The sequence below is a fragment of the Erpetoichthys calabaricus genome, chromosome 9 (assembly GCF_900747795.2).
Source record: "Erpetoichthys calabaricus chromosome 9, fErpCal1.3, whole genome shotgun sequence".
NCBI lineage: Eukaryota > Metazoa > Chordata > Cladistia > Polypteriformes > Polypteridae > Erpetoichthys > Erpetoichthys calabaricus.
The window spans coordinates 27,533,994-27,553,992 of record NC_041402.2 but is presented as its reverse complement, the minus strand read 5'-3'; the positions used below and the strand labels follow the sequence as shown (position 1 = coordinate 27,553,992).

General features: G+C 37.1%; 1 protein-coding gene across 1 annotated transcript in view; it reads left to right on the top strand.

Annotated features, from left to right (window-relative positions):
• The window catches only part of adamtsl2 (ADAMTS-like 2), a 165,489-nt gene that overhangs the window by 93,305 nt on the left and 52,185 nt on the right, over nucleotides 1–19,999 (top strand). The window contains exons 8-11 of the mRNA XM_051931763.1: nucleotides 898–978; nucleotides 14,059–14,234; nucleotides 15,294–15,654; nucleotides 17,571–17,943. Coding sequence (XP_051787723.1) covers nucleotides 898–978; nucleotides 14,059–14,234; nucleotides 15,294–15,654; nucleotides 17,571–17,943 — 991 coding nt within the window. The remainder of the gene's footprint in view (nucleotides 1–897; nucleotides 979–14,058; nucleotides 14,235–15,293; nucleotides 15,655–17,570; nucleotides 17,944–19,999) is intronic.

Sequence of the window (19,999 nt, the reverse complement as noted above, 5' to 3'; positions counted from 1 at the left end):
TGATGATTGAGGTGGAGGGCCCGTCCCCTAGCAGTAAAAACAGAGAAGTGGTAGTGTCAATTGCTGCTTTGGCATTGTGTTTTTTTTCTCATGTGATTTGGCTTTTGATTTTTGTGTTTAAATTTCCTGGTTTTTGGCTTCAGGCTTTGTTAAAAGGTACTGTTTTTAGTTTTCAATAGAATTTATTCACTTTCAGTTTAAACCTTTGTGGTTTTCCCTTTTTTTGCCTACCTTGATTTTTTTCTTGAATATTTCTGAATATTGTTAATATTTAAATATTCAAGGAATTGTGTTTGTTTTCAAGTGTTTATGGTTTTTCCCTTTGATATTTTGTAATTTGAGAAGCCTGTGCCCCATTTTTGAGCCCGTGCAGGTCATAAGCCTGCCGTTTAACTTTGGGACCAGGTTGACTAAGTTGGTGAGGCCTACTCTTTGTTTCAGACTTGTTTGGAGTATAAGTCTGGCTTTTGTTTCTTGAGGCCTGTACACTTTTTAGGATTTTGGAAAGTAGCATCATAACACATAACACAAACATGTTTCCAATCAATAAAATATTAAAATATAGAACACCACATGTACTCCTTACCACTGTACATTATTCATTTACATTTACCTAGGAGATTTGGTGGCTAATGTACATTTACTTAAGCCAATGCATTCTAAAACTCACTCTGATTCAGAGTCAAAGAAAAGCATCAAAATAAAGAAGGTTTATGTAGCACAAAAAATGATGAGAAAAAATAACAATGATAGACACGTAAAAATAGTTAATTACATTCTAAATTAATTTAAATTGTTGATTATGTTGGTTTTCTTTAGTTTCAAAGTTGAGTCACAATGCACGAATGCATGACAACAAATCCCAATAGTATAGTTTTAAATAATTATGTTTTGCAGGATACTCCTTTATAACTGAAATTCCAGCAGGGTCCCAAGATATCCAGATCATTGAGCGAAAGAGATCTGCTGACATACTGGGTGAGTTTGGCCATTGTATATTTTTGAGAGATTACTCTGTCATATAACTTATTGGCCTAGTAAGTTATAATGTTAGAGTTTATTCCAAAAGTTTGCCATTTCAGTTGTTGCCTTTGACTCATACAATGTTGTTTAACATGCCTGTGCTACTATTATAAAAATACATGCCAGCAAATGTAATGCATCATTTGTTTGTTGTAGGTTGTCATGAGTAAGAGGTCTGCCATATGTAGATAATGGACTTAAGTCATTACTTCTATTATTCCGAAACACATTAGATTGTCAACATATCCCCTTGAAGAGACTTTAGTGTGCACATTATGTTGTTTCTTTGGTCCATTGTCACATTATGTATTTAAAGCCTTTACCGTATTGTAAAAAAAACAAACCTTTCCTCCTGGCATCTGCAGAACATAGAAATAGTATATTTAGGGTATACCAGCAGTCAGGCAGTCATTTTACTAACCCGTTTAATTCTGAACAGGGTCACGGGTGGTGCCAGAGCCTATCCCAACTAGCATAGGTCAGGAAAAAACCCTGGACAAGGGACCAGTTCATCGTAGGGCGAATACACATAAACACACCCCAACCATAACACTATGGACAATTTAGAATCAACAATCCACCTACATGTCTTTGGACTGTCGGAGGAAACTCTCACAGACCCGAAAATTATTTGGTAATGATTACCTTTCCAAATAAGGTTTTGTTTTTTATCATTTAAATCAATAATATTTTATATAATTATATAATTTAATTCAATTGAGTAACATTTTGAAATCAATTGAAGGTTCTGATGTTCTTCACTCCTGTTTCAACAGCCAATATTCCACCTAGCATTTGTGTGGAAAGCTGATTTCTGATATTGGTCATAATTAAGTTCATTTCTGAAAAAGTTCTTTCAGCCTCTGCAATACTGTGAGGTAACGGCAGAATATTCATGGCCACCTTTTAAAGGGTGGGGAAGCATGTTTCTCCACTAAGTTAGGGTACAAAGGAAACATGGAGCCAGTATTGTTGGTTTGATTGATGGTCATACATTGGTTCAGATCTGTAAAGATTGTGATTTGATATTCAAGAAACATTCTTTCTAATGCATTAAAGCTAACTTCATTCCCAATTTGCGGAAAAAAACAGGCAGGTTGGACAATTTCATTTGAGCTGGTGGAGTCTTTATTTGTTGACTTAAGGACTTTTGCCACCTTGAGCAATTCATTGCTGACTGGCATTGTGCTTCTTTATGCTTTTAACTGCTAGGACACAGAAATGTGTTACAGACTGCATAAACTTGCCATGAACTTCTACGTCGTCAGTCTCATCTAGTGCCTTTCTTGTTTTAGTTTCAATAAAATAAACTGCTTGCCCTTGTAGGTAATTGATTTTAAGATGTCAAATTACAAACAATCTTTAGTGTTAGATTTGCAAGTGCAGAGGGCTTAATCAAATATGAAATGGGTGTTTTCAGTAGTCGCAGTGGGTAGCGCTGCTGCCTCGTAGTTAGGAGACCTGGGTTTGCTTCCCGGGTCCTCCCTGAATGAAGTTTGCATGTTCTCCCCGTGTCTGTGTGGGTTTCCTCTGGGTGTCACTTCTCGCTCTCTCAGAACATCAAGCACTGCTCGTCTCGAACCACCCTTACTTAAAAGAAGAGGACGACATGCATCAAGACTCTTTGCAGTGTTGGCTCCTCAGTGGTGGAACGAACTTCCTCTTGCTGTACGAACAGCGGAGACCCTCACTGTCTTCAAACGTCGTCTGAAGACACACTTCTTTAAACAGCACTTGGGGGACTAAAGTCCCCATACTTTTTTTCTACCCTTTCTCTTTATATATATATATAAAAAAAAAAAAAAATTGTACTAAACTTACTCTTTTCTTCTAGCATGGTTTTGTGTACAACTTGGTCAGCGGTAACTTGTTTAATGACAGTAGATTTAATCCTAGCCTAAAAAGACTGAAGAACAGTCGTAGACTACTAAGCACTGTTGTAAGTCGCTCTGGATAAGAGCGTCTGCTAAATGTTGTAAATGTAAATGTAAATGTACTCCGGTTTCCTCCCATAGTCCAAAGACATGCAGGTTAGGTGCATTGGCGATTCTAAATTGCACCTAATGTGTGCTTGGTGTGTGGGTGAGTGTGTGTGCGTGTGTGTGTGTGTGCTCTGCGGTGGGCTGGCGCCCTGCCCGGGGTTTGTTTCCTGCCTTGCGCCCTGTGTTGGCTGGGATTGGCTCCAGCAGACCCCCGTGACCCTGTAGTTAGGATATAACAGGTTAAATAATGGATGGATGGATGGATAGATGTTTTCAGTAGTATAACACACTCATCATGCAGTACTGTGATGTTAGGAGAGTTCTGCCAGTAAGGTTTGTTGCAGTTAACAAATACAGGTAGGATTGTAGCTGAAATAAAGTAACACTTGTTATTGGGTCTAAATGTTTCTGTGCAATTCTTTAAATATTAAAAAGGTTCTCATTCTCATCACATGACGGAAAGTAACTGATAAGACATTATACTGGTTAAGAATATTTTCCACACACTCAATCAGACTAAGCCACCTAGTGGAACACATTCTCAGTACATTGTGTGGATCAGCATCAGTGAACCCTAGAAAGTCTATAAAGTTGCTGACATTTGCAGCTGTTAGTGAAACTGTTATAAATGTCCTTGCAGAACTGTTCAGTTGTTTTTGGAATAACCTTATATGCATCCGATGAAAAAAGTGCAGCAACATGACAGTTTTAGTGAAGTTTGCAGCTGTTAGTGAAGTGGTTATACAGTGGTGTGAAAAACTATTTGCCCCCTTCCTGATTTCTTATTCTGTTGCATGTTTGTCACACAAAATGTTTCTGATCATCAAACACATTTAACCATTAGTCAAATATAACACAAGTAAACACAAAATGCAGTTTTTAAATTACGGTGTTTATTATTTAGGGAGAAAAAAAATCCAAACCTACATGGCCCTGTGTGAAAAAGTAATTGCCCCCTTGTTAAAAAATAACCGAACTGTGGTGTATCACACCTGAGTTCAATTTCCGTAGCCACCCCCAGGCCTGATTACTGCCACACCTGTTTCAATCAAGAAATCACTTAAATAGGAGCTGCCTGACACAGAGAAGTAGACCAAAAGCACCTCAAAAGCTAGACATCATGCCAAGATCCAAAGAAATTCAGGAACAAATGAGAACAGAAGTAATTGAGATCTATCAGTCTGGTAAAGGTTATAAAGCCATTTCTAAAGCTTTGGGACTCCAGAGAACCACAGTGAGAGCCATTATCCACAAATGGCAAAAACATGGAACAGTGGTGAACCTTCCCAGGAGTGGCCGGCCGACCAAAATTACCCCAAGAGCGCAGAGACGACTCATCCGAGAGGTCACAAAAGACCTCAGGACAACGTCTAAAGAACTGCAGGCCTCACTTGCCTCAATTAAGGTCAGTGTTCACGACTCCACCATAAGAAAGAGATTGTGCAAAAACGGCCTGCATGGCAGATTTCCAAGACGCAAACCACTGTTAAGCAAAAAGAACATTAGGGCTCGTCTCAATTTTGCTAAGAAACATCTCAATGATTGCCAAGACTTTTGGGAAAATACCTTGTGGACTGATGAGACAAAAGTTGAACATTTTGGAAGGCAAATGTCCCGTTAGATCTTGCGTAAAAGGAACACAGCATTTCAGAAAAAGAACATCATACCAACAGTAAAATATGGTGGTGGTAGTGTGATGGTCTGGGGTTGTTTTGCTGCTTCAGGACCTGGAAGGCTTGCTGTGATAGATGGAACCATGAATTCTACTGTCTACCAAAAAATCCTGAAGGAGAATGTCCGGCCATCTGTTCATCAACTCAAGCTGAAGCGATCTTGGGTGCTGCAACAGGACAATGACCCAAAACACACCAGCAAATCCACCTCTGAATGGCTGAAGAAAAACAAAATGAAGACTTTGGAGTGGCCTAGTCAAAGTCCTGACCTGAATCCAATTGAGATGCTATGGCATGACCTTAAAAAGGCGGTTCATGCTAGAAACCCCTCAAATAAAGCTGAATTACAACAATTTTGCAAAGATGAGTGGGCCAAAATTCCTCCAGAGCGCTGTAAAAGACTCATTGCAAGTTATCGCAAACGCTTGATTGCAGTTATTGCTGCTAAGGGTGGCCCAACCAGTTATTAGGTTCAGGGGGCAATTACTTTTTCACACAGGGCCATGTAGGTTTGGATTTTTTTTTTCTCCCTAAATAATAAAAACCACCATTTACAAACTGCATTTTGTGTTTACTTGTGTTATATTTGACTAATGGTTAAATGTGCTTGATGATCAGAAACATTTTGTGTGACAAACATGCAAAAGAATAAGAAATCAGGAAGGGGGCAAATAGTTTTTCACACCACTGTCGATGTCCCTTCAGAGCTGTTCAGTTGTTTTTAGAATAGCCTTTTATGCACCTGATGAAAAACGTGCAGCAACATGATGGTTATGGTATACAGTATGTGAAAAACATGAGACTGCATGTCTGTGAATCTTAACAGTACAGAGTTTCTAGGGCCAATTATTACATTAGCTACAGTTCCAAGTGCCATTACATTTGATGATGAAATGCTGTCTTTCACTAAACAGGACAATATTTTTGGAAATATTGTTTCTGTGTCTGCTATTACTATATTCAAAATGTGACATAAAGGATACTGTGCTTTCCCTTGGTCATTGTCAAAAAAATCACTACCATTGCAAATTTGTGAGTAGTGCTAATATCTTTTGATTCATCTTGTAAAAAAAATGTTCCCTGGGTTTGTATGACAAGTTTTTCCTCAGTTCTTTGATTAAAACATTTTTAATGAACAAGGAAGAATTTGTGTGTTTGCATTTCATTTGTTTGGCAATTTTGTTTCAGCAAACTAGTCACCAGTACATTCATTAAGATCATCCATTATACTTGGCAGCAAATTGTTCTGTGTGACAAAGTTAACCATTTTTCAGCTCTGTCTCTGGTACCTGATAGTTCAACCATTCAACGTTTATCAAAGCTTATTTTCTAAGAAAAATTGTTGTTTCCAAATATCGGGCTCTAGCTTAGCAATAGCACCGTAAGCAATTGAAAAAGTCTTTTTGCCCCACAAACAATGTGCATTTACATCATGTTTTTAATCTGTACATATCCATTACATAAACTCTGGGCCTTTAGTCCAACTTGTTTGCAAAGGACAATATCAGACTTTCTTTATTTGATTGTATCTCACTACATTCACATAAAGCGGCTTGCATATTGTAATCTTTTTAGTTGGCCAATAAAAGGTGTCATTTTGCTTGGCTTTTCTCTACATTCACAATGGCTAACACGGTACAACACCCTAGTACTGTAGGTTGCTCTGATATTTGATTGACAGGTATGTGCAAGAGAAACAACCAATAGCGTCTGTGCATTACATAAAGAGAAAAGAATTGTTCATAGCTTTGTTTTGCAATAAATATGAATTTCTAGTATTGCAGCATTTCATGCATTTTTTTATGGGCAATGATATGTATGTTTTTACTGGCGCCCTGCCCAGGGTTTGTTTCCTACCTTGCGCCCTGTGTTGGCTGGGATTGGCTCCAGCAAACCCCCGTGACCCTGTAGTTAGGATATAACGGGTTGGATAACGGATGGATGGATGGATGGATGATATGTTTTTACTGAATTACATGTAGGCTTTAATTCTGAATATTTTTTTGCTGACTATCTGTAAATTTATGGATGGCCAGCCAATTTGTTCTTCATGTACTGTAGATTCACCTCAGAAGCCATTGCCAAGTGCCCAATATTGACATTATTAAATCTCGATGCCTAGGTGCATATTGATGCCTCTGTTCTGTAGACAACTGAACAATAATAACTGAAACATGCACACTTACAATCATTTTATTCTTTCACTATATGGAAGCTTATTTCTTTATTTTGCAAAGATTGTTTCTATATTGATAATGCTCAAGTGAGAGAGAATATTCTGCATGCACGTAGTATGTAATCAAGTGACCAAAACTCAGCAGATAGGCATCTATTCTTTCATCCATCAGTTTTCCAAACTCACTTATCCAGTGTAGAATTGCAAAAGAAAAAGTTGGATTATTAACAGAATCCTTGTTATTATTAACAGAATCCAGTGCTTGGCACGGAGGGCTTTTGGGTTGTCATAACTCCACCCATGATGGAGGCTGTGAGCTGCCTCAAGAAAATTAGTTCCAGGAATTTGTGATAAAATAATTATTTCTATTTTCCATTCATTACCCCAAGGATGCCTCATGAATATGGAAGGCAAATTTTCTAAAACCTAAACCTTTGCTGCTTCAAAGTGAAAATATTACATACATTGTAAGGATTTTTCATGTACTTGTGGACTCCCTTACTCTCAACCCCAATTGTAAACTGCAAGAACAAACAAGGTATTTTAAAAATGTATTAAAAAAAACTCTTCACTTTGGAATGCAATTTTATGTGGCAAATTAGTATATTGTATACCATGACTGTGAAGAAATAACTTTGAGTTAAAAAATACAGAACTTTAAGTGATCTGTTAGTTGTTTATTTCATTTTCAGTATATTTTGTGATACTAATGGTTTCTCTCTAATTATTTTTCTAAGACTGCTTTTAAGATACCCTTTTAATGAACCCTCTAAGTCTAATTTTGGGTTCAGTCTTAAGAACATAACAAATTTAGTAAATGAGAAGAGACCACTACATGCCTCAGTAGATTGTTCTAGATTCCCACAGCACTTTGAGTAAAGAATTGCTTCCTGGCTTCAATTCTAAATGCACTTCCCCTTAATTTCCACTGGAGTCCTCGACAATGTGACTCACAGTTGTTAAAAATTCTGAAGACTTGAATTAGGTGCTAACATAGTCTCCTCTACTCAAGACTAAATAGGTTTAGTCACTGAATCTGTCAGAGTACAACATGTCCTTAAGGCACTTGGTTGCTCTCGTCTGTACGTCTTTAAGTGCTGCTATGTTTTTCTTATAGCATTGTGACCAGAACAGCACACAGTACTCAAGATATGGTCTCACTACTGCATCATATAGTCTAAGCATAACGTCCTTTGATATATATTCAACAGTTTTTTATGGTATAACCTAACATTTTATTGGCCTTTTTAACAGCTTTTTCGCATTGTTTAGATGATGAAAATGTTGAGTTAACATAAACCCTCAAATTATTTTCAGCAATTGCTTCTTGTAGAATGGTGTCTCTCATCTTGTATTTATAAATGATGCATATCATAGTGGTAATGACATCTTACACATTTACATTCAATGTTGTCATTTTCAGGAAGCAGCTGTTAATATTTTAGCAAAAAATTCACACATTTTGCATATTTTAACTATACAAGTGGATACCGAATGTGGATTATGCAACAGAAGTTAGGAGAGAATTTTTTTTCTTTGTTTCCTTGGATGTTTTTCATATGTTTTGCCACTGTTAGGCATTGATCACTTATCAGTGATGTTGAGTTTGAATATTCATGATTTCATTTCTCCATTAAAACACTACATTACATTTTTTTTCTTGGCCACCACTACAGACTACATGCGGTAAGTGCCGTTTAAAAAAACATCTTTTTGGGTGGAGTGTTGTGGACAGCTGACTCCCGAAACTTTACACACTCTTTATATTCTGTGCTGTAGTTAGTTCACAGATTATGAGAGAAGTTAGTTGTTGAGTTGTCTTTAAAGGGAACCAATTTCCAATATAGTTTACACATTGCAGTCTTTGAGTAGCATCCATCTTTTCAAAGCCAAACCACATCCATGCAAGTGAGGACGATCCACATCTAATAATTACATCAAACGACATTGCGAGGCTGGATGTAACAGTGGAACCTCGGTTCACGACCATAATTCGTTCCAAAACTCTGGTCGTAAACCGATTTGGTCGTGAACCGAAGCAATTTCCCCCATAGGATTGTATGTAAATACAATTAATCCGTTCCAGACCATACAAACTGCATGTAAATATATATTTTTTTTAAGTTTTTAAGCACAAATATAGTTAATTATACCATAGAATGCACAGCGTAATAGTAAACTAAATGTAAAAACATTGAATAACACTGAGAAAACCTTGAACAACAGAGAAAACTAACACTGCAATTGTTTGCGCTATAGCGCTACCAACTGCTGGCTAAAAACACTTTTTTTTTAATGAGTTTTAAGCACAGGGGAAAAAATGAACATATGAAAAAATCCGTAATTTAATAAACCACCAAGAAAAGTAGCATTGCAACAATGCAGGCTACGAACCAATCGCTGTAAACAGAAGTGGAAACAAAATCAAGCCCAGTGCATTCTTTAACTGCCTTCTCTACCTTATGAGTCCAGCCCTCTCTCTCTCTCTCTCACTGCCTGTGTGTGTGTGTGTGTGTGTGCGTGTGTGTGTGTGTGTGTGTGTGTGTGTGTGTGTGTGTGTGTCGCACGCTCTCTCTCGCTCTCTCTTGCTCACTGCACAGGAAATGCACAGGGAGAGACTGAACATGTACAAACCGAAGGAGAAACTGGCTTGTTCGTATACCGAGTGTGTGGTCGTGAACCGAGGCAAAAGTTTGGCGAACATTTTGGTCGTAAACCGAATAATACGTGTACCGAGACGTTCGTGAACCGAGGTTCCACTGTATCTGTATTTTAACTCTTTTCGCTCATTTTTAACTAGTTATGCTAGCTTAATTTGTGGAGTGGTGATCATGTACACCTGTACTAGCACACTGCATGCACTCTCAATGAGCAAGTGCAGTAGTCTGTCCTACTAGGCTATATGTAGTCTTGTTTGAATCCCACGTGTTTGAAGACAACCACAAGTGAACTTTGCTTGAAACTGGGTGGGAACAATTAGACAGCTTGCTGAGTGTCACATTTGTAAACCAATCCAATGCTTTATGAGGGTGGCATTCAAAGCAGGTGTGGTGATGTTTAACTGCAAATAACAGAGGTACTCTAAATAATTTGTACTACAGACAGAAAGCGTCTGATTAGTGATCTGCTATGTTAGTGAAAATATCAATTGTGAAATATGCATTCAATATAAATGATGTGTCACAGAGAGTTGATAATGAAGAGCCACAGAAGATGCAGATTATCCACAAATCTGCCTAGCGACATCAGTAGAAACACATAGGAGGCCGCACTGTATAACCAACTCATGGCACACCTGAACAAATAACTAAAGGAAGTTAATGTTACTGTCTAATTGGAAATGCAAACATGCCATGCCAGAATAGTTGCAGCATTTTAACACATGGTATATCCATAGACCACAATGCTCATCTTGACTCTGTTCGCTGTTATGACATACAGTGACGCAATAGTCAAAATAGCCACAAGATGTGTAGCAGAACGAAGCACTTCTCAGATGCTTCTCTTCTGTCACAGTGTTCATTAAAGTGTACAAAGTAATCATTAAGCTTCAGTCACATTGTGCTACTGAGCTCCTGAACTGATAACAGCAATTTTAGCTTTTTTTTTCCTCTAAGAGTTGAGTCTTTTGTTCCAATTTTTTTTCTTTCTCCCTGAGTTCAGTTTAAACTTCACGAGCTGGAAGAATTGGGGGTGGGTGTTTAGAAGGAAGCCCTGTGGGTGTAGCATTTGCAGCACAGGATTTTGCTGCTATTCACTACAATCTTCTTAATGGGTTATCCCCAGATATTTAGTTTTCATTTGAGAATCATGTCTGGCCCCACGAGATAAGGCTACATGACGCAGTACATGCATACATTGTCAAGGAGTGTCTTTGGTTGTTTTTTTGTAAAGTGAGTGACATATTCGATAATGTCAGCTTGCACATCTTTAAAACAACAAGTTTTATCATAGATGATATGTGTTGCACACCTCTATTCAGCATATAAGGAAACTGGAGAATAGGAAAAAAAACCCACATATATTTTGACAGAAAATGTAAACTCCATGCAAACGTTACCCATGTGAGGATGTCAGTGCACAGTCACATCCCAGTTAGTTGATTTACTTAGGAACTGCAAACACCTATTTCAATCCTATTGAAAGCCCTCTGCTTAGTAATAGTTCAATTTAATTCAATATGTATATTGAATTGTTCAATAATTAAAAAGGTTGCAGCCAAAGCATAAGAGACCTACATACTTCAGCACTGGTGGCACATGTTTTCATGCCATTGTAGAAGGACTGACATGGCTAGGCAATAGTGATAGACAGCGTTAAACCTTCTTTATTAGATTGATGACTTAGGAAATCAAAAATTATAGCTTAACCAATCAGTACGGAATAAAATGGACAGTTTGGCCAACTACACCACTTAGTGATAAAAGTACTGTGAGTACTAGGACTCAATTAATAAAGCAGTGTTATTTATTTTATTATTTTTCTTTTTGAACCAGGTTCTTTTTTTCTGGTTCCACACAGTGAAACTATGGATTAACATAACAATCTCATAAATAAACAAAAAAACAACAATCTATTAAATACAAGACAGGCATGAATGGTCCAACACCTTTCAAGGCAGAAGCTGCTGTGGCTGTTCCTGTTGTTTCTAAGCTGGTACTGGACCCAACAATCTGCAGAAAGAGAGGCTCTCATTTAAGGAATGAAGAAAACTGACCACTCCCAAGGAACCCTAAGACACTATCTATTGTCAAGTTCCTGCTTTACAGATAGATAGATAGATAGATAGATAGATAGATAGATAGATAGATAGATAGATAGATAGATAGATAGATAGATAGATAGATAGATAGATAGATAGATAGATAGATAGATAGATAGATAGATAGATAGATAGATAGATAGATAGATAGATAGATAGATAGATAGATAGATAGATACTTTATTAATCCCAAGGGGAAATTCACATGCTCGAGCAGCAGCATACTGATAAAGAACAATATTAAATTAAAGAGTGATAATCTGAAAAATTCCAGCCATGGCTCATTCCGATTCTCTCCACAACATTTCCTCCTTGGCGTAATGTCGAGTCTCCAAGCCTCTTATATCAGTCCTATACGAGGATCCACTTCCTGTACTTCACTTTTTCCAGCCAGTGTCATTTTCTCAATTGCTATAAAATATGTTAGATTTATAACTTACCAAGAATGTGCATTTTTCAGATTGAAAACAAAATATAAGGTTTTATTGATAAAAAAATAAATAAAATTAGAAAAGTACAGGGAAACGTTAACAGCCTTGCAGCACTTCCTATTCTGTGTGCGTCCCACTTGTCCAACCTTGTCTTCTGTCTCCCTTTGACCTTCTGCTCAGCTGTTATTTATCTCTTCAGTCAAACTTTACCTAGGAGAAATCAAGAACAATCATTCCATCATCAATTAACGACCCTTGGCTTAGAATGGAAATTAAAAAACACTTAAGGAGAAAAGATTAACCAGTCAAATACATCATAATTAACTCATTGTGCAAAAAAAAAGAAAAAGTCTAATGCAAAGCAAAGTTAACAATTCAAAGTATAATTAACTAACATGAATAATTCTAATCTATTTTACACAAGTATTAACAAAACATATTCAAACAGGTGATACAAACAGAGAAACCAAGGATAGACAGAATGATGCATGACCTGCAAGGAAACAAGTTCCGCTTCCTCAGAATAGTAGACAGCAGGTTACCCATCAAATACTCTTCATCTTAGAGAGTGACCGAGAGAGAAAATATCCACAAAAAGTTGGCAGGAAGTCAGACTATGTCCTCACTGACAAAGACCAGCTAGCCCCATGACCCCAACTCAGAATTAAGGCCATGTGCTCTTTTTAAAGGAGGTGAATTGGTGGACTGACCAAATCCAAAAGCTCCCTAAGTGACCTGGCCCTTTTCAGGGCTACAAAAGGCTCAAAATGTGATCCTGTTGGGGGAGCCATTGAGTCTAAAGTGCTCAAATGGCCAGAGTTGCGAGAAATACAGACAAAATATTATTATGATGTAACTCAAGCAGGAAGGTCAAAATCAAGAAAAGCTACCAGAACTTTTTAATTAACAAATAAAATGACAATTTAAGCAAAAATGAATGTATCAACACAAGTAAAGAAAAAGTACATTCTTAAAGTCACAAAATAAAATTGAAATCTTAAAGTACTCAAAAACAAAAATTAAACCATAATGCAAAACTAAAATTTGAAACACTAAAGACAGCTAACCTGTAACACCAAAGATATGAGAACTGAAGGACACAGCAGCTAAGCTTTCTCATGTCACAGTGATTCGCTAGTAGCGTGCAGGTGTCTCATAAAAACTCAGAAGTAACAACAACCCTAGAGACTGTAGCACCTGAGAGTCCTAATCTAAACTGGGGTCCCACCCCAGAGCCACAGAGCGCAATTGGGTTTAAGGGAATGGGAAAAATTAAAAATGTGCAAAATAAAATGTAGATGATGTCTAGAAAACAAAGAAATATGATAAATATTGAGAAAATGTCTATAGGGAAGAGTCCATGCAGCAGTCCCTACAGAGAAAAATAGTCTGGTTGTTCACTTTGGAAGTGGGCAAGTAGATGAATCACACCACCCAGTAAACAAGCATCATGCCCTGTTTACGTTGGCCCAAAGAGGCACCAAGGTTGCTGTTTTATGTTTATTCAGTATGAACTTTTGTCTTCTCTTGTTTCTATAGTAAAAGTCAGCCATTTCATTCTTGAAATGATGCTTAATGAAATTTTGATTTTTATATTTATTCATTACATTGCTAGCCTATTGGAGCAGTGGTTTGTACTGCTATCTCATGGATCCAACATCCCTGGTTTGAATCCCACTCCCAATCCTTGCCTGTGTGGAGTCTATATATTCTCCCCAAGTCTGCATGGATTTTCCTTTGGATTCTAAGATTTTAATATTGGCATGTAATTGCCAGGTTGATTAGTGATACTAATCTGGCTCCAGGCAAGTATGAGCTTATGTAACTTACTAAGGCCTGCTGCCTTATCCAGGACCCGTTCCCCCCTTGTCAGGCCAGTATAGGTACAGGCTCCCCACAACTCTGATCTGGATTAAACAAGTTGGAGAATGTTATGATATTACTAGAACTGCTGCATTACAGGTATGTATACTTACAAATACCGGTATCTTCTCAATTTCTCTCCATTTAGCAATCACTGATTTGGAAGGAACGTTTTTCTTCAATGGTGACTACAAGGTGGACAGTCCAAAAAATGTTCATGCAGCTGGTACAGTCTTCAAGTATCGTCGGCCTATGGATGTCTATGAGAGTGGGATTGAATACATTGTGGCACAGGGTCCCATTAATCAGCCTATAAATGTTTTGGTAATTTGAAACTTTTATCTAAGTTTGAAGTTGTGTAATGGATCATTTAAAAGTTAAAAAAGATTACTTTTAATGGAGTCATTCTTTAACAGATTCTATCATCAGATTAGTTATTTGCATTATATTTATTAATAATTTTATGTAAATAATCATTCATGCTTACCAAATTGTTAACATATTGCTTCATCAAATACTTAGAATGGTCATAGAGCATCAGTAATACCTTAACCCTGCAAGGCATACTTAAATTATTGCTCCTTAACACTTATAAATATTTGATAGTTTCAGAAATGTGCTAAAAGAGAAACACGGGTTGGAGGCTGGTGAGTGGAAAGGCTGCTGCACACTGCTTTCAGAGTGAAGTTTGGGGGATGCATTTTTAGCTAGGCTTAGATGGCCAATTTCTACAGGATAGGCTTTGTAATGCTTTATTATGTTAATCTAAATAGTTTCACTTGTTAACTAACATACATTTTTGGAGTTTAGGAGGACTAATGTCTTTATCTTAAGCATTAAACTCATATAAAATATGCCAATGTTATCTAGAAAGATCGCTACATTGACTCTCATTAAATGTACAGTTCGCTTTTTGACCATTTGACTAACCCATATGCAGCAGTCATTGGCATCTTACTTATTTACAAAGGAGTGACACAATAGTACAGTGTTTAGTGTTGTTGCTTCATAGATCTAACTACAGATATGATGATTGGTCATTATCTGTATGGAATTTGCTTATTACCAGCATATTTTTCATCTGGGTACTCAGGTTTTCTTCCCACATCTTCAAATATTTTTGTTAGGCTATTTCAAAATTTTAAATGGGTGTATTCAAGAATGGGCCTTTTGATGAACTGCCTCCCTGTCTGGGACTGGTTCCTCCCATGAGCTCAGTACTGCCAGGATAGGAACCCCCTTAGTGAACTTGAATAGGATTATGTGGTCTTGATAAATTACCTAATTTATTAATAACCAGTAATTTTAATAGAGAATGATTGATTGGACTTAGAGTTAGATCAAACTACATCGACATTTTCATTTATTCTCTTTCTACACCAGGTATGGAATCAAAATGGAAGAAACCCCTACATCACCTATGAATACACAGTCCTGAGGCATCCACACACTACTGAGCTGCAGCCTTTCTTTTACACATCAGCTGAAAGAAAAGGTTCTGAAGAAAAAAGCAAAGGACATGTTTCTGTGGAGTCGGACAGCATAGTTTCTCTCAATGGTAGTTCCTTCAATACCATGGAGAAGGATAATACTGAGACAAAAATACAGCTCCTAAAGAAACCATCATCCGCACTGAGAGCAGTTGGTGTTGTAAGTAATGATGACCAACAGACAAATGAAGTTTACGAAGAGACACTTTCTAAAAACTGTGAACCAGAAACACTGGTGAGTCAAGAGCACCAAGGTAAGTAACAGATTTCAATTCAAAAATCAGTATACACCATTATTACAGAATACAGCTTGCAACTATTAGCAATCAGGAAGAAAAAGAAAAGCTGAAAACAAGACTTGTGTGTCAATGTTAAAACATGTAAAAGTTGTTGAGAACTTGCACTGAAATTCATGTGAAGAAGTAGCAGGAGATAATAATCATCTTATCCTCTTCAAGTCCTAAAATTAAAAAAAGTAACTTCAGATAGCAAATTTTTTTCATTTTTTAATTTAACAAAATTGAAGTGAATGTGCAGAATCTGCACATTAAAAAGTACAATGGATTCAGAAAGTATTAAGACCCCCATTTTTGTACCTCTTATTGTGTTGTCGATTTAATTTTAAATGACCAACTCTAGGAAGAGTCCTGATGGTATTCAGTGATTCCGTGAGAACCCTAACTACAAAGAGGACTATTTTATTTATGTTAGGCAGAATGCCCAGAGGGGACTGGGTGGTCTCGTGGCCTGGAACCCCTACAGATTTTTTTTTTTTTTCCAGCCTTCTGGAGTTTTTTTTTGTTTTTTCTGTCCACCCTGGCCATTGGACCTTACTCCTTTCTATGTTAACTAATGTTGTCTTATTTTAATTTCTTACTTTGTCTTTTATTTTTCTTTTCTTCATTATGTAAAGCACTTTGAGCTACTTTTTGTATGAAAATGTGCTCTATAAATAAATGTTGTTGTTGTTGTTGTAGGACACTTATTCCATTTCATAATTATTGAGGCTACCGTGCTCCTCGGAAAACACTGAGTTTAGAAATGGTTTTGTAACTTTGCCGTCATCTTAGCCTCACCACAATTTGGTCTGCTGGGAGTTCTTGGACTTCATGGCTTGTTTATGCTCCTGAATATTTAGAGGAATGAGATATTTCAGTTGTTGATTTGTAATACATATGCAAATATTTTCAAAACATGTTTGCATTATGGGTTATTGAACATAGATTAATGGGCAAAAGTGGTAATTTTATCAATTTAAAATGAAATCTACAACAAAGTGTGTAGAAAATGAAGGGGTCTGAATGCTTTCTGAGCATACTTACTGTTTTCTTATCAGTGATTAGAGGCAGAGCACTTATTCAAGAGCTATTGCTACTCTTTTGCATAATAGAAACCAGCCAAAGTATACCACAGGAAAAGAACATCTGGAATCACCTCCTGCAATGTGCCTGAGGTTCAGGCCCAGCCAGTCAGCTGTTATAACCGACTGGACATCCCAGAGATTTATTTTCTCCCAGTATTTTATCAGCATGTGTTTCTGTTTTCTACTCCTCCATTGTTAACTGGCCCTAGCTCAATTCTTTTGGTAATTAGACTTCATATTAAAATTATTTAATTATGCTTATCATTGAAGAGTGTATTTAATTATAAACATCTTGCACGGTTTAGTGCTTTATTGTCACCGTATCGTCGTTTAAATCTGTATACAGACTTTAAGTTTGTATTTAGTGAAGATTACTATATAAGATTACATTTTTTAATTAATTTTATTGAAAAGTAAGTTTTGTGTGTTCGCCTCACTGTATTGCCACTGCAACCCTTACTGGGAAAAATGAGATGAGATGACATCTTGTAGATGACTAGAACAAATTTTCTAAAGTAGTTAGTTAGTTTTTAAGAGAAGAAAAACAATATGCTCTTTTCTAGAATCCAAATGTAAATGTTACTTGTGTCAAAATTGCTACGCAATGTCCCTGATTTTCCTTGAATATTATTGATTTGGAAAAGAAGAACTAAACACAAGCACAGATTCTCTTAGACTTAGATGTCATGCCTTATATTATGGATTGGCAAATGGATGTGTAACATTTAATATACTAGTAATTATTAATAGGCAAACATCTCTGTCCAGTTTACTGTTACAGAAAATATTAATTTGTTCTCTATTTAGACCTCAATGTCACCAGACACAATAGTGTAGGTGATCACATGTATACCTCAGTTGTGTCCACCTCAGTGTCAGATGAAATCCTTCCAGAATCTGAAAATCTTATCCTAAACATACTCCTCAAGAATCCCCCACTTTCAGAGGACCTCGTGGTGAACATGACAATGAATCAACTGCTTTCCAAAGGAGAACCACTGTATTCCATGGAGATGGGCCAACTGGATTCTGACTATGATAGCACTGAGCACACTTTGAATGGCACCCTCCAGGAACTGACACTGGACAGGAAGGCAAATGAATCAGATGGAGGCATTCGGCTTTTAAATCATACAATGCAACCTGGAAATTCTTCCAACAACCGCACTCAAAAAGTCAGGTAAAGGCAGACTTCTCATTTACATTGAATTATATTTCAAAATGTTGCTATTAATGATTTAATACCTCGTGCACTTGGGAATCCTTGTATCATAACATTCCTAAAATATGGTTTAACTTAACCACTAATCCATATGTGTAGTAAGAGTTAGAAACATCAGTGCATATTTATTGCAAGTATACTGGTAAATTGGTGCAACAGCACCTTATACAACCAGCAGCTATAATAAACTTTTTTACAGGACCCTGTAGTCCTGAGCTGAATAAGGGGGTTAGAAAATTAACCTAGTAATTGAAATGAGTGAGTATATTATCCCTACTATAATGAATTTCTTGTAATACTCTTATAATATTTAGAACAATACAGGTGGGGTTGGTCATCATTGGTCTTTCTTTATTAACATTAAAAATATTAGGAACTTCACTGCAAAAGACAAAGAACACAATGTTTGAATTTTTCGAACCACTGTGGAATGATTGTCGATCAAGTCTAATGCCTTACTATGTTAAAGTATATGATTTGGTTTAAGAAAACAATAAATACCACTTTACGTTATTATGGCAGCTTAAGGTTCCACTCTTGGTGACATTAACTGAGTACTTTGTTTATTTTTATTAGTTGTTCTTTATTGTTAATCTTTGTATAAAGGGCCATTTAGTACTTACTTTTTAATTTTTATATATCATGTACACTGAAAAGCATACACAAGATAGTAAGATTTGTCTCCTAAATTACTGTTGTGACAGGTGGCTGGCGTCCATACCCAGCTGGGATGCCCCTGCTCACTATATTCAGGGGGAGCAGCCCTGGGCACTGCAATACCTCCCCCTGGATGCTAGATGGCTGCCTCCCTGGGGTGGAGCAGTGCCTCGGGTTCCTGCAGGGCATCCTGGGAATTGGAGTTGGGTGCAGCCCTGTTGGGTCCCGCAGGCACCGCCAGGGGGAACTGTGTTTGGGACTCCTGAGCCCATATGGGCAACATATTCATCACACCCGGAAGTGCAGCCGGAACTCAGGGATCAAGCACCTGGAGCACTTCCAGGTGAACTATAAAAGGAGCCAGCAACCACCACTCAGTGGCCAGAGTTGGGTGGGAGGAGGACAAAGCTTGGTGAGGAGGAGTGGTGGAAGATGAAGAAGTGTGTTGTGTGTCTTTGCTTGTGCATGGGACTGTGTTGGGCCTGTGGGACATGGGGAAGACGTGCCCCATGTATGAAGAGAAAATAAAAAGTCTTTCATTTTATACGTGCCTCTGTGTCAGTCTGTGCCGGGTCGGGCGCTATATAGCGCCTTTATCACACTGTATATACTGAAACACATGCACTACTTTATGTAGTGAACACATCCACAGCACACTGATGGCGTGCATTTTAGTACATCGTCATTTTTTTTTACTTCTCCCATCATCAAGCATCAGGATTACACTGTAACGCTAGTTACTTCACACTTGTCACACATCACTTCTCACTTGTTGATCATCGCTTTGAGATGTGGCCTGATACACTGTATACACATACAGTACATATAATACTGAACCTCTGTTCAAACAGCTGTAACAAACTTGCAATGATCTTAAAAATAATTAGTTTGTCAGGTAATGGGAAGTAAGTAACAGCTGAAAAATCAAGGCACTGTGAATTTGTGTGTACTGTTAGCTTAAAAGTCTCATTACAGTGTATTGCTAATAATGATTTCTGGCCTACATGGCTGCTCTGCCTTTTTCCTGTGTTGGTAGAACTGCTTAATGCCATCTTATTTTTGATCTAGTATGTTTTTTTGCTCTGCATTACCCTTTATGTTTTGGGTACACCCATTTTTTATTATTAAATCTTGTTTTATTTTTTTCCTGTTTTACTTTGGTTACTTTATTTTTTAATTTTATTATCTGCCTTTGTTGCTAATACAGATATTTAACATTTTGTGTAAAAATGTATAATGTGCACATTCCATAACTAGAATTGACTTTTTTTTTTAGAAATTATATTTTTTAGATTTATTTTTGAAAATGGAATGTTTCAATATATACTTAACAAACTGGTAAACTGTATTATTGTCA